Below are 15,618 nucleotides of genomic sequence, written 5' to 3' on the forward strand. Positions count from 1 at the left end.
TGCCACTTCTTTCGCAAAGCTGGTCGCAGGTGATGCTCCAAAAATGAACAGTAATACTGTGTATTAATGGCCTGCCGTGGAGGAACGTAATGCGTTAGAGAATCAACATAACTTTAGACTGCTCCATTCACACCATCAACAGAACAGGCTCTGCAAACGGTATACTACTCCTTCCACATCACTGACAACAGGTTCTACACAATGCTGGTGACTACTCTGAAGGACAGTAATGGGTGCAAACATGTAACTCTTTTATATTGGTTGCGAATAAATAGTTGCCACAATTTAAGTTCCAACACTCTTATCCAATATATTTCCATCATGAGTGGGGCTCTGAGCTATCTGTTCTCGGTAGTTTTTGAGAAGGTGTTTAGTAATGTTTCACAGGCTGTCTTGTCATGCCCACCACTAACTAATCTCTAATTATCCCAGTTGATTGCTGTATGGTAGTCTCCTAGAAGATTACAGTATTATTATGGAACTTTGTACAAGCTAACTGGGGGATTCCATTGTCATGGGTGGGACAGTTGCACTACGTTTTTCAACGGTCAGATGCTGATATAACATAAAGTATAAATAGAAATAAAGTAAAAATTGACTGGTTGCCTTACAAATAATTGTTTTACCTTCCCTTTAAATCTGAATGTCAGACGTTTACAAATTGAGCTGTTATTCATCTTTAAAACTTTGTCACGGGTGGGACAGCAAATAGACGTAGCATTGAATAACCACCAACATTTTAGAAGAATTCTGTGATTTATGCACTTATTTTCTTTTGAAAATATTGAATTAACATTAATAAAACAATTCTCTAGATGACACAATATCAATAAATATTAGATTAGTAATACTTACTTGCAATAATTGCAATCAAAGACTGTCACGGGTGGGACTCATGTGAAGTACAATCTTTTTTTTATTTAAACTGATTTTATTATGTCAGTTAGCTATGAATCAGTAGGTAACATATACTTAGAGGGCACTTTAAGTTTTAATAACTTTGTAGAACATTTTTGTTGCTTATAAATAACATACATTTTGGTATAGTATTAGTTTACAATTATGAGTACTTAATTATTTCACTTGAAGAATGTACCACTTTGAAAAAATACACTTGACCTCTCACCCACTTTCGAAAATGTCTAAATTGCCGGGAAACTCATAATATAAGGTGTCTCTAACATGTTTGACATTTGGATTCGGGAGAATAGCAAGAACTTGTTTAAACTCTATGTAGGATACATCCTGCTCGTCAGCTTTAAATACCTTTGCTGAGTCCCCAACAGATCGCGTACACATAATCTATATTTCCCCATTGTCTTCTACACTTCTCTGTGCAATTGCAGCATATCTGTATGTAGTGGATTTCTTTCTTGCAGTTTGGAACTCAACTAAAATAAATGTTCCTGGCATGATTTGTTCCACAGCTGGTTCTGAACCTGTAACTTCTTGGGAATTGGGTGTCAACAGGACATCAGGATATGATTCCTCATCACTCATCTCTGAATCTGTGTAGATTAGTGAAAGTGGGAAAACCTCCACTTTCTCTAAATCTGATTTTAGGAAAGTTCTACCACATACTAGGTTACAGGTATTGTAACCGTTGAAGTAATGCTTGCTGCGAATATCTTTTATTTTTTTAACAGCTTTCCAGCGGCCATCCAGAAGGTCTCTGTTTTCATCAATGTGATCTTTTATCAGAAGAAGAAAGTTTATTCCAGAAACAGATGATTTGGCACAGTCTAAAAATTCCTGTGCATTGCTGATGATGACTTTTCTTTGCTTAACTTTGTTCCAAACAGCCCTTTTTGTTACAGCTCCAATGCCATCCACTGCACTTTTCCCATGTGATGTTGCAAAGAGAAACCATTCTCCAGACACTCCAAAGTCTTGCATCATGTACCAGAGGTTAGAAATGGTGAATTTATTCTTAAATTGACCTGCGCAACCATCAGAAAAAATTTGTATCGAGGTCAAATTGGGAAGCTCTTGTTTCAGCTTACTTATTATACTCTTCAAACATGCATAAACAGAGTACTTGTCGTGGCACAGTTCATCGCTCACAATTGCAAATGACTGTAGCCCTGTTTTCATCCAAACACAAATAGTGACCACTGTAATCTGTGTATGACTCCAATGGGCACTTTGTATCTCATCTTGTGCCAGTGCTGCATAGTTTTCTGCAAAATCTAATTGCAATATCACTTCATCATCACTAACTGATGCTTTCACAGTCTTGAAAGCTCCAGATTGCATCCTTTTGACAAAGAAGTGCTCCTTGAACGTTTTTAGTTGAGACTGAAGTTCAGAGAGAGCTTCACAAAGTGTTCCACTGGTAGTAGTCTGTTTAGGGTGACACTCATGTTTGGTCCATTTTCTCCAAGATATTATGTCACACAAATCAAACTTTCCATCTATTAATGTGTGTAAATTCATGATGCATTTCTTGCATTGACTTGTCATGCATATTTCACTTTCTACATCACAGCAAACAAGATTCATAAGGTGAGTGTGAGTAGCAGGGAAACTAGCTATTTCTTTGTGAATGGCTTCAATGATGAAGTTGAAGTTAGCATGATATCTGCACACACATACATTGTGAGGCATTTGAGACGTTAGAACAACATTTTTAGGCCGCAACTCGTAGAATTTTGAAATCTTGATATTAATATCTGGATTGTCTTGCTTAAAAAGAAAAAAAATGCTTCCTTAACTGTCATATTCATGTGATGTTTCTGCAAGCTAACTCTTTTTCCCAGTTTCATGGTCTACAATAGACTTTACATCCTTTATACCAGGTGTCTGCCTGCTGATTTCATCATTTGTGAAAAAATTTTGTATTTTGAGCAGATTATCACCCGTAAGTTTACGAGATGTTTTCTTCACTACTGGGAAAATCTGCTTTACTACCTTTTTAGGTAAGCTTTCACTTACAAGCTTTTTTATTACTGCTGATTTTTTTGAGGGGCTTGAAGGAAGCACCTTCTTTACCCGAGGAACAGCTTTGCCAAGAGACTGAGGACATTTATATGATCCTAACTGGGAAATACAGGTCTCAGACTGATCTTCAATTAATACGGATTTTAGTTTAAGTCTGTACTTCCTTTTTCTTTCAGTTTCCTTCTTTCGAGATTCCAATAAAGATTTTCCACTGGAGGATACCTTCATCTTCATATTTTCCCTTCTTCTCTTATCCCGCTCTCTTTCTTTTTGGACATTGTACTTGCTGGTATCTTTCTTCAGTTTTTCTCGAAGTTTTCTCATACGCTCTGCTGATGTTGTTTTTCCCATTTTCTGAATAAACAGTAAGTTTTTATTTAGTGTAAACCATCAAAGCACTTGTTATATCAACCAATTTAACTTAACAATAACAAGAAGTGTTAAATGGTTTAGATTTGAGTAACATCAAAAAAACTGTCACGGGTAGGACACAATTTCTTTTTTAGATTTATAAATGATCATTTACAACTTAGAAGGTGCCTTATGGTTCATTGGATGTTTTTATTTGTTTTTCTTACTTCTAACCTAAAATATATAGAATAACTATAATTGCTGAGTTAGAAGGTAAACTTTTTCATGTTTTTTGTCACGGGTGGGACACTAAATACATAGTAACTTTTGTAAATTAGTTGCATACTTAATAACTTACCTTTCTTTAAAAACTGAAGTTTGTCAGAAAGATAAGATTCTGCTCTTGAAATTTAACAATTAAAACATCAACAATCGCTGCAACCCAAATTTAAACAGCTGCCAACACAAAAAGCAAACCTTTTGTTTTCCATCCTCATCTGTAGAATTGCCAACTTTAACTATATTTCCTCAGATAATTATGTAATTTTTATAATTTTTTCAGGACAGTAAAATTCAACTTTTGTAGATTCTAAAAACTATAACATTGTTAAATTTGGCATTTTTCCAAAAAATAAGCCTCAGGCTCAGTTTGGCATGGAATGACCCAACTGCGGTTTTCTCTGAAGTAACATCAGGATGAGAATCTGGTGGTCTATAGAAGGATGCTATTATAATATTTTGACCATCCTTAATACCAAGTCTTACCCTAACACTCTTCACATACAGCTTCAATTTCTATCTTGGTAGATTTGAATTTTTTGTCTACTGCAACAAATACACCACCATCACTTCCTGTTTCTCTGTTCTTTCAATATGCACTTAAATGTTCCCCAAAGTCTCACTACTCTCAGTTTCAGGAATTAACCAGCTTTCTGTGCCTAATATTACAGGAGCTTCAATGCTTTTTAGGAGCCCTTCAAACTCTACCACTTTGTTGCGATTGTTTCAGCAGTTAATCACCATGATTTTTATACTCTTATCTGTGGGAAGTATTTTTTCGGCTCTTACACTGATACTTCTGCGTTTCCCACAGCTATCATTATCTGGATTGGATGGAGAGTCACCTAATCTAAAAAATACCTTGTGTGCGCCCCCCCCCCCCCCCCCCCACACACACACAATCAGCTGCCTGGTTAGCTGCCTCTGATTTGTAATGCACTCTACAACTCTCATCCCTATGACACAGGTCTAGGAATTCACAGCTTAACTTGTCACAGAACACTCAAGAGTCTCTGGTTCAAGCATTCCACTAGACTAAAAACCAGGGGGGCCACAATCTGTTCCAGGGTCAGTGCTGCAGATTGAAACCTTAACTCTCGACAGCCCTCCCAACACACACATTTCACGCAGCTTCCAATCACTTGACAGTAGTCAAGGTGATTTCCGGTTGCTTATGAATAGCATCTAGCTCATTCCCTGCCAGAGAATAGCAAACACAGTGGGACTACACGAGGCCTGATGCAATATTTTACCAAACAGTGAACAAATAACTTTAGACAAAGCTTGTCGAGTCTCTTGTAATTTAAGAGTTTTGATATGCTACAGATATAAAGTAGTCTCTTGGAATTTAAGTAATTTATAGCCAAAAAAGAAATATCTATTGCGCCAACAGCAAACTTGATACAAGTTTTACTACTTCTCTGGAGCGTTTTTCTGCTTATGGTTATTAACAATGTTTATGATGTCATATATCCTGAACTGTGTGTTGTATAATGATTTAATTTTGCAAGTACATTCGGTGGTGTATGTGAACAGTCTGCAAAATATGTCGCGAATACTGGTAACAGTAAACAAGAAATGAATGAACGTCACAACCGAGGCGCGAATGAACAGCGAACGCGTAGTACGGGATAATTTTTTTCCTTTATCATTATTTGGACGGTGTCAGCGAGAAAAAGTTTCATAGAGGTTTAAATTATGTGAAGGTTTTCGAAAACGGGAAAACAGCGTTTCTAGATAAATATCTAATGAATATAAAGTTAAAATTTGAGCCGTTTGCTATGGTAGTTATTAATATAATTGCAGCCCGTTGTGCAAAAGCCGGTTTTGCAGTTTTCTAAGAAACTCCCATGAACAAATATCGCTTTTATATGCATAAGACACACACTAGATCACCCGTAATGGAAAAGAATCGCCGATTTATTCAATTTGTCTACGCTGGAGGAAGTTTGTAATAGGCCTATTTAAATTTTGCCCCTGTACTGTTGGCATACAAATGGTCGCTACGTCAAGGGCTAGCCAATTCCAAAACACTTGACCCTCAGTCCCTCATGTCTCTCTTCAACAGAAGAAAAATTCATTTTCGTTTCATTTTGGAACAAATTGGTTTCGTGCACGCACCAGTCCAGTAACGTGATGACAGTCACACCACAGTCACTGTGGCCGTGGCCAACTGTGAACTGAAACTGACCATCGTGTGTGATAACGTTAACACTGTGATACTACTGAGTATTTAATTGCAGTGATGAGTGATCTCACTAGAGATCACTGTACTATTCATAATTCATATTAGGTTCGTATGAGCAGTTGCCAGCGGGCTCGTGCGCATGCGCAGAGCTGAATTCGCGTATGAGCAGTGCCTTCCTCCCGCTTCTGGCTACTTGGAGCGTGGCTGTTTGGTGTACGAGCAGTAGCAGCAAGTAGCCAGAAGCTACCCGGAAAAATTTTCCTGGCGCCCCCAAGCTGCCAGATTCGCGCATGCGCAGAGCAAGCTGAGTTATAGTGGGGGGGTCCTTCCTCACGTGACCCGTGGCCGTGTCTTCGTTTACAGCTCCCACGTCAAATGAAAACAAAACGGGTTTCTGTGGCCGGGAGCCATCAAGTGAATTAATATACATTCTCATAACCATGAAAGACCAAAATAAGTTAGTGGTTTCAATTTTCTGATTTTATATTATTTCCACGTTATTAGCAATCAACCATTAATGTCTTAATGAAGCTATTTCTGTCTGTTTTATAGAGAAATTTGCTTCAGTTAATTTTTTTTTCCGCTGAGGCAGTTAGTTTATTTGAAACGAAACGAAGTGTTTCATTCCGCGCTATTGGCTACTTTCAACCTCGTTCAATTTAAAGTGCAAATTTTCATTTTCTGGGACGAATGGCGTTATGCCATAATAAAGAACCAAATATGAGATGGACCTCCAAGAAAATTTGTATCACGAGAACCACATGAAAAGCTGAATATCAGGAACTTCAGAGTCCATCTGGACATAGAAATGTGCAGTTAGAGCGGAATGAAGCATTTTAGTGTGGTTTACGAAATTCCGATGGTGCTGGAGTAGTCTCTGATGTCCAGTTCCTTTTATGACACTGTACGATCTCTTAATGCTATATACGTACGAACATACGCAAACATTTACTTGAAGCTGACGAAGTAGGCAAATTTGGTCAGTAGTTTGAAACTAAATATTTTGTTTCAAATATAATGACAGCTGTAGCAGAATTTTATAGATCTGCCTTCTGTGAAAGTGTTTTTCGATCACAAGGCACTTGTCTCGTACTTCCTCTGGGCCTGAAGTTATTTCTTAATTTGTGTTTACGTCTTAAATTTATAGAATGCCATTCTATGCTAAATTTTAGACTGGCAGCATACCATGTTTTATCGTTTTAAACTCCCCACATGGCTTTATATTTATTCCTAGAGTAGAATATAAACTGTCAGTTGTACAGCTTCTATGCCTCATAGACAACCATGTTAATTTTTTCACATTTTGAAATAGTCATGAAATTTATTGTCCTTTATTCCGGTGTAAGCTACACAAGAAACTCTTTCTTTTTTTGTTGCAAGTAATTTGTATTACATCCTAGTAGCTTTTTGCAGTGATGTGTAGATGTAAACGAGTTGGAAATGCTACATAACAACATTGCAGAGCACGAATTAAAAAAAAAAAAAAAATCTGTCAAAAATTTTATGGTACTTCGAGCTGTGGAGTCTAATTTTGAAATGACTCAAAAGCCAAGAATTGCTTCCTTATTTGCATCCTTTATCTGTGTGGGATATGATAAAACAGTTGCTCTAAGTACAATTCAGTATGTCCTCTCAACAACATGCCGCACGGGCGGCACGGCTACACATGGTCACGTGATGCCCCACCAGAAATACGACGAAAAGCGTATGAGCAGAGCAAGCACCAAGCACGGGCTGCCTACGTCATCGTAGCTGCGCATGCGCAGTACAGCCTGTTGTCTGGCGCATTCTGGTAACTGCTCAAACGAACCTATTGTGATCCCTATCGACTGAACTTATGATACACGATTAATATCCCGAGTATCGATGGATCGATTTTCTTGTATCGAAATATGTGTCAGTCAGTGCAAGACTGCAAATATTGGTGTTCACTGTTCTGTGCTGCAAATAGTGTCCAAGTGATGGTTGGGTGTTTGTTGTGTTGCTGAAGTCGAACATCAACAATGGAGTTGACAGATACATATTATAACAAGTCTGAATATGTCGAAACGGTAAATATTTTAGCTGCCCTGTGTTACTGTAGTTTTCTTACTCCATTGCATCTCAGTGACTAGGGCAACTGTCAGATTCTAATCAGTTAAAAGACGCGGATGTTGTTACTAGTCATTACAACCACTGACTCTGTGTACAGACGAAAAAACCGAAAAATAATGTTCTTAAAAAATTTGTTTTCACCGTCAAAAGTTAATTTATCACTTTTGCGATTAAATCCGTGAATATAAATTACTGCTTGGAATGTAATGTTGTGCAGGTCCGGTTTGGGATGCTGCTGCTGCTCTTACATTATTAATGATAGAGTGACCGTGTAGCTGAAGTCAGAGCTTTTCATAGCCCATACACATCATAAAACTCGTTCTCCAAGAGCAACTCCAGTGATGAAAACTTGTTTCTTTACTATATATTCCCATTCCCTTTTACAAATATATGAATAATTTCCCTAAGAGTGTCAGGTGTGGGGTAAAAATACTGTTTGTTGATGACAGCATCACAGTGACTACAGACAAAAATTCAACGTATTTAACAGAAAAATCCAATGAAACTCACTGAGACATCCACAGCTGATCACGAAAGAAAAGAGTAACGTTAAATGTGAAAAAGACAAACTGTATAAACTTTTGATTAAGTTAAAAGCCAAGTGATACCACCATCAAAGTAAACGGTGATGTACTAGTGTGTGTAACTGGTACCAAATTCTTGGGGATGAATGTAGATTGTCAATTGAAGTAGACAGAATATGTGGGAAGTTTTTCAAAGAGGGTATCTTCAGCATGCTAGGCTCTGCCAATCGTTGTACATATTTCATGTCTCAATGTAGCCTACTTTGTATATATGCATTCAGTCGTAAGTTATGGGATAATATTTTGGGGAATAAGTGCTGGGAACATGCAGACTATTTTCAAGATACAGAAAAGAACTGTACCAATGGTAGAAACAGGGCACATTGTAAAGAATTATTCAAAAAAACTAGAAATTCTGATAGTTCTGTGTGAATACATCTGTCACAACATAATGTATACAGAGTGATTCACGAAGATATGCAAATATTTTGATATGTTATTCTACAAGAAAAACTAAAGAAAAAAGTTCATATAAACATAGGTCTGCAAATGTTTAGTTACGGCTAATAAAAGATTTTGCCCTAAATTTAGCAACTTCGCTAATATGAAGCCTTCACAAAACTATATGATGTTAAAGTAAAGCACAATTTCCATTTATTTTGTTGTCACTGGTCTGGTGAATCTAATAAAACATGTCCCACACATGTATCTGCATTACTTGCTTGTATTATGAATGCAATAGGCCTAGGTGAAATTAAGAACAACCCTGTGAAACTGAAACAAGCAACAATATCTGTTCATACACATAGAGCTAAATGCCTTGAACTCAATGGAGACATTTTTTAACATTTGTTGTGAATTTGTATGTACACTGTACAACTTCCTTAACACTAAGCTTTGTTTTTTCTGGTTTAACATGAATTCACATGTGCTATGGTATTAATAAATGCAGATTATCTGACACATCCATAAAGTTTCAGTTAATGTTATTACCATCATTTTCCAAAATTAAATTCTCTACCTCTTCTGTTCAAAACTTTGTGCAGTTGTATGGAATTTGTTTTTCAAAAAAAAAAAATAATGTCTTTGCTTCTTTGGATGTTCTGGAAAACTGCTGTAGATATACATGTCTGGGACATGTTTTACTAAATTCACCAGATCAATAACAAGAAAATAATGGAAATTGTGCTTTACCTTAATCTTGTACAGTTTTGCAATGGCTTCACTTTAGTGAAGTTGCTAAATTTCAGGCAAAATCTTTTGCTACCCGTGACTCCGTAAGTAAACATTTGTGGACCTATGTTTATATGAACTTTTTTCTTTAGTTTTACTTGTAGAATAACACGTTAAAATATTTGCATGTCTTCGTGAATCACCCTGTATAAGAAAAATTCTAAATCTGGACACCACAAACATCACTCTACATGACCATAAAATAAAATCCACACACTTTTTGCATATAAACAGAGGAAACAATTGAAAAACTCAATATAGTGTATTATTTCATGGAATAAAATTGTGCAATAGACAGCTACAAGAAGTAAAAGCTGTAAATGATCCCCACACCTTTTTTAGCCAAAGGAGAAAAAATAATATTACTAAATAATAGTTTCTATACTGTAAATGTATTCTTAAAATAACTACAGATAGCAACTTAATGAACATTGTACTATATATTACATAACTGGAAAAGTAGGGCCTAGTATATGAGCTATAAAAACTGTAAGAGAAATAATTTTTATAATAAATATTGACAAACATTTGACAACAGCCTTACAATGTGTATTGTTCAACAGATGAATCAATCAGTCATTATAGATTCAACCATTTGCCTTCTTAACTTGTATATTTACTTTTCTTCTTCTTGCTGACTTTCCTCTTGAAGTTGTTCACTTTTTTATTAGGATGAAATAACCTGCAGATTTATGACATGTCCGCTTCTTTCCAATGACCTACTTGCTTGAAGATTAGAGAAGCATATGGGCTTACTGGCAAAGTTTTGAGGGTGATAGTGGCCACATTCGAGATGATGGTTGTGGTGACAGATTGATGTGTAGTGCAGGCTGTCGTCTCAGTTAGGTTAGAAGGTGACAATTTGGTTGGCAGTTGGCAAAATTAATTGTATTGTATTTTTTATTGGTCCTGTTGTCAACATAGCAGCTTATGCATAAGACATTGGACAAGTCAAGTTATAAATATACGGGCTGAAAGTCATTTCAAGGCATACATATTTAAGGTTACAATAATGCACTTTACATGTAAGTATTTGTATAACACATTTCATAAATTTAATTATTCTTCAATGCAGTAAAAGCAGTGATGCTGTAAATAGAACTTTAGAGATTTTCCAAATGTATTGACCTCTGTGATAGCTTTTATGTTTTCTGGAAGTTTATTATAAAGCTTAATTCCCATGTGAAAAGTACCTTTTTGGCACAGTGCTGTGCTGATTTGAGTCATATGTAAGTTTCTGTTTTGTCTGGTAAAGTGATCATGTATATCACAGTTTTTTTGCAGTCTCCAGTCCTTACCTATTACATTTAATTTAAAGATCAGAAGGGTTTTTATATAATGTATACACATGGTAATGAGGAATACCAGATTTCGTAAACAGGGGTTTACAAGAGTCTCTAGGCTTGCACCCAAACAAGATTCTAATAGCCCTTTTTTTTGTAGTTTAAAAGTGCTATTAGCTGTTTTAGAGTTTCCCCAGAAGGTGACCCCATATCTAAGACGAGAATGAAAGTACACACGATATACATTCAATACTGTTTTCTCACTACAGCATGATTTTAATGAACAAAGAAGGTAACATGTTTTGCTCAGTTCTGCATTGAGATATTCAGTATGCTTATTCCATCTGATGTTACTCTGCAGCCAAAGTCCTAAGAATTTGGTTTCAGTATTGTTACCAACTGGTTCGTCATTGAATAGAGACTGATGCGATAAACATGTCCTTGTTAGCAACATTGTGGAATTTTAGAGCAATGGTTTTCTTACTGTTTATTACAAGCTGATTACTCTGTGCCCAGCTGCTAAGTTGTTTCATGACCACGTTTACTGTCTGCTGTAACTGTTCATCGTCGTCTCCTTTTAGTAGAATTGTGGTGTCATCTGCAAATATGATTGTTTTGTGTGCATCAACATTTAAGCTTAGATCATTTATGTACAGAAGAAACATAAGGGGTCCCATTACTGATCCTTGGGGTACACCACATTTAATTTGTTTATAGTCAGATAAGTGATTAGATACAGTTTTTAGTTCAATATTTGTGTGCTTGATGCACACTGCCTGCTTACGATTAGTCAGGAAGGAACTGATCCACTTGTTGGACAAACCTCGAATACCATATCTTTCAAGCTCTGATAGCAGAATTTTATGGTCCACCATGTCAAAAGCTTTTGACAAGTCAATAAATACTCCTATTGTTTCCTGTTTTTTGTCCATCAGGTTTAGGATGGAATTGATGCACTCATAGACAGCAGTTGTCATTGACCTCCTATTTCTGAATCCTTGTTGTTCATTACATAGGATGCTATTTTTATTTATAAATTTCATAAGTTTGTCACACATAACTTTTTCCAATACTTTAGAGATGCAGGAGGAAATTGTGATGGGTCTGTAGTTATTTACATTCTCTTTATCCCCTTTTTTATATACAGGGATAACTTTTGACGTTTTCAACACATCGGGAAAGTGCCTGCCTGAAGTGAGCAGTCACATAAGTGTGTGAGTACTTCAATTAGGTTTGATGCACTCTTCTTTAACATTGTTGCAGGTATACCATCAGTACCTGCCGATTTGGAATTTTTTAGTCCTTTTATTGCTTTAACTACTTCATTTTGTGAAACAGAACTGATGTACATTGATCCTCTACATGCACTTATTCTATATTCATTTGCCTGGGTGCTCTTAAAGTTTGATTGTAACATATTATCAGCAACACCTGTGAAAAAGTTGTTAAATGTGTTGGCTACTTCTAAGGGGTTTGTTACTTTTTTATTTTTATGAATGAATTTGAATACAAAATAAAGACTGTTTTAGATATGAACAGTTAAAAGGGATGGGTGAGACTCTACATAACAGATACTGCTAACTAAGAGATAATATGGTTGAAGTCCATTCAAAGGTATTTCAAGACCTCACATAAAACCTCTTGTACTTTCAGGCATCAGGAAACAAGGTTAGCAGGCAGACAGTTTTGTGTGGCTCACAAAACATAGTACTGAGTGGAAAAGTAATTGTTCAATCTGATGCCATAATTAGAGGAGATTTAGCTAATGTACGGGCAGGCCGGCATTGCATTATCAGTAAGCATGCAGTCATTCGACCACCATTCAAAAAATTCAGTAAAGGGTAAGTGCAAATTGATTATTAGCTGAGATAATTGTTGTTAAGAATTAAAAATAACACTGAAACCATTATTTATTGTCGGTAACTTGTCAATGAATGCAGTTGTATGCCTACATAAATATGTATAAAGAACATATACATATGTGAAAAAGAACCTCACACAGATACATGTTGATTACAATGTAAAACTCTAAATGGCTATTACATGTTTTCCTCTTTCTTAAAATTTTCCACATTAATAAAATTTCCTTTTATAGCATTTTTAGTGTTTGCCTTTGCAGTTTTGCATATATGTAAATAGAACACTTACATCAATTAAAACAAGATACATATATTCACGGAGATTAAAATGTAAAAATTTTCAGCATATGGTAGTTATCTTCCTCATTTATAAAATATTTCACACTGTGATAACATTTGCTTTTTAAGTATTTTACAATGTTTGGATCTGTAGTTGTGCATGAACTTCAACCTTATTTTATTGTTTAGTTCAAAGCCTTGTAGGCTTTGTCAGTGACAAGACAACATATAGTCTGAAATGTGCTTTATTTAATATTTAGTTAGTTATATGTTCCATAGATAATTTGAATGATTCTTTTATCAAAATGACGTGGAATGCAACATTTTACAGGATATTTGTACATGATTAGCATCATAATTATGAACCCAATATTATTTTAGTCCTACCATTCAAGTACACTTGAGAAAGAGATTTTTCCAGTTTGTAAATAAAAATTCATCCATGGAATAGAATGAGTTGCCCAATAGAAATTATTTTAGGTTATATTTAAAACTAACTTTGCTACCTGTCAGACATAGTATGTTATTGGGCAAATGATCAAAAATATTTGTTGCTGCATACGGAACTCCTTTCTGATGGCTTCAATAATGAGTCATGAATGTCATTCTTTCCTGTAATATTGTAGGTATGGACATCAATGTTCTCCACAAATTGTTATGGATTATTTACAATGAATTTCATTAGCAAATATATGTATTGTGATGATGCAATTAAGATACCTACCTCCTTGGAGAGTTACCCACATGATAACTGCATATGAACACCACATATTATTCTTACAGCTCACTTTTGTGTAATCAGTACTTTCTTTCTGACTGGTGAGTTAACCCAGAAAATGACATTAGGGATGAAAATATGCAAAATGTGTCAGGAGGTTGATTGATTTGTTTCCAAGATTAGTAATTATATGAAGAGAAAAAGTAGCTGAATTTAATCATTTAGGAAGCTCATTACTATGCTTCTTCTAGTTAAAGTTTTCATCAGTATGGGTACCCAAAAATATCTACATCTACATACATACTCCTCAAGCCACATTATGGTACATAGCAGAGAGTACATTCTGACACTACTAGTCATTACCTCTTCTGTTCTTCTTGCAAATAGAGCAAGGGAACAATGGCCATCTCTATGCCTCCATATGAACTCTAATTTTTCTTATCTTCGAGGTCCTTACACAAAATGTATGTTGGTGGCAGGAGAATCGTTCTGTAGACGACTGCAAATGCCATTTTTCTACATTTCCCCACTAGTGTTTCGAGAAAAGAATGCCGTATTCCCTCCAGGAATTCTGATTTAAGTTCACAAAGCAACCCTGTAATACTCACATGTTGAACATCCCCATAATAATCACATGCTGCTTTAGCCTACCAGTAACAAATCTAGCAGACCGCCTCTGAATTGCTTCAAGGTCTTCCTTTAACGCTACCTGATGGGCATCCCAAACACTCAAGCTGTACTCGACAATGGGTCACACTAGTGTTCTCTCGCTGATCTTCTTTATAGGTATGCTGCACTATCCTAAAATTCTCCAAATAAACTGAGGTTGACCATTTTCCTTCCCTTTCACCATATTTACATGCTCGTTCCATTTCATATTGCTTTGCCATGTTATACCTAGATATTTAATCAACTTGACTGTACCGCATATCACATTACTAATGCTGTATTCGGACATTATGGTATTGTCTTTGTACCTATTTGTGTAACTTAAATTTTTCTACATGTAGAGCAAGCTGCCATTCATCATACCAATGAGAAACTTTGTTTGAGTGATATTGTATCCTCCTACAGTCACTCAATGGTGACACCTTCCTGTTTGCCACAGCATCACTAGCAACCAGCTGCAGAGTGCTGCTCACTGTGTTCATCAGTTCCATATACTCGCACCTTTCTTAACAGTCTGCGGTGGATCACAGTGTCAAATGCTTTCCAGAAAACTGGGAATATGGATCTGCCTGTTGCCCTTCATCCATGGTCTGTAAGATATTGTGGGGGAAAAGAGCAAGCTGAGTTTCGCACAAGTGATACTTTCTAAATCTGTACTGATTTGTTGACAGAAGTTTTTCTGTCTCAAGGAAATTTATTGTCTTCAGATAGAGAATATGGTCAAGAATTATGCAGCAAACCAAGTTGCAAGATACTGGCCTGTATGTTTGCAGGTCTGTTCTTTTACTCTTCTTAAGAATAGGAGTCACCTCTGCTTTTTTCCCAGTTGCATGAGACTTTGTGCTGAATGAGAGCTTTGTGGTAAATGCAACATAAGTAAGGGGCTACTGCTGTAGAATACTCTATGTAAAACTAAATTGGGACTTATTTGTTTTCAACTCTTTCAGTTGCTTTTGTACACCAGGGATACCTATTACTATGTTCTCCATATGTGAGCCTGTCTGACGGTCAAACAATGGAATGTTTGTTCAATCCTCCTGCATGAATGATTTATTAAAAGCATAATTTAAAACTTCAGCTTTCGTTTTTTGCTGTCTTCTGTCGCTACACGTGTCTGGTCAGAATTTTCTTGGTTTCTCAGCAAGATCTTTTGCTGTGGTATGATGGTGGAAATTGTTGTATGCTTCACACATCCATCTTT

The 15,618-nt window shown here is 36.1% G+C and overlaps 2 protein-coding genes across 4 annotated transcripts in view; one reads left to right on the forward strand and one right to left on the reverse strand.

Moving 5' to 3' along the window:
- Positions 1-948: 948 nt before the first annotated feature.
- LOC126417315 (uncharacterized) lies at positions 949-5,800 on the reverse strand. 3 transcript variants are annotated; one of them, XM_050085111.1, is made up of 3 exons: positions 5,692-5,800; positions 3,650-3,747; positions 949-3,294 (listed from the first exon to the last, which is right to left on the reverse strand). In XM_050085111.1, exon 3 carries the CDS (start codon positions 2,605-2,607, stop codon positions 1,303-1,305), a length of 1,305 nt encoding a protein of 434 aa, XP_049941068.1. In that variant the 5' UTR covers positions 2,608-3,294; positions 3,650-3,747; positions 5,692-5,800; the 3' UTR covers positions 949-1,302. The 3 variants fall into 3 exon arrangements, with proteins under 3 accessions (XP_049941068.1, XP_049941067.1, XP_049941069.1); XM_050085110.1 differs by having other exon boundaries at positions 3,650-3,788; positions 5,692-5,789; XM_050085112.1 differs by lacking the exon at positions 3,650-3,747 and having other exon boundaries at positions 5,692-5,787.
- A 1,835-nt stretch (positions 5,801-7,635) lies between these two features.
- Positions 7,636-15,618, forward strand: part of LOC126417294 (dynactin subunit 5) — a 41,059-nt gene continuing 33,076 nt past the window's right edge. The window contains exons 1-2 of the mRNA XM_050085108.1: positions 7,636-7,809; positions 12,546-12,733. Of these exons, the coding sequence (XP_049941065.1) occupies positions 7,762-7,809; positions 12,546-12,733 (236 nt within the window). The 5' untranslated portion in view covers positions 7,636-7,761. The remainder of the gene's footprint in view (positions 7,810-12,545; positions 12,734-15,618) is intronic.

Source organism: Schistocerca serialis, chromosome 1 (genome assembly GCF_023864345.2).
Source record: "Schistocerca serialis cubense isolate TAMUIC-IGC-003099 chromosome 1, iqSchSeri2.2, whole genome shotgun sequence".
NCBI classification, from domain to species: Eukaryota; Metazoa; Arthropoda; class Insecta; order Orthoptera; family Acrididae; genus Schistocerca; species Schistocerca serialis.

Bases quoted from the DNA above. Each gene is read 5' to 3' on its own strand.
- LOC126417315 (XM_050085111.1), bottom strand. From the start codon at position 2,607: ATGCCTCACAATGTATGTGTGTGCAGATATCATGCTAACTTCAACTTC.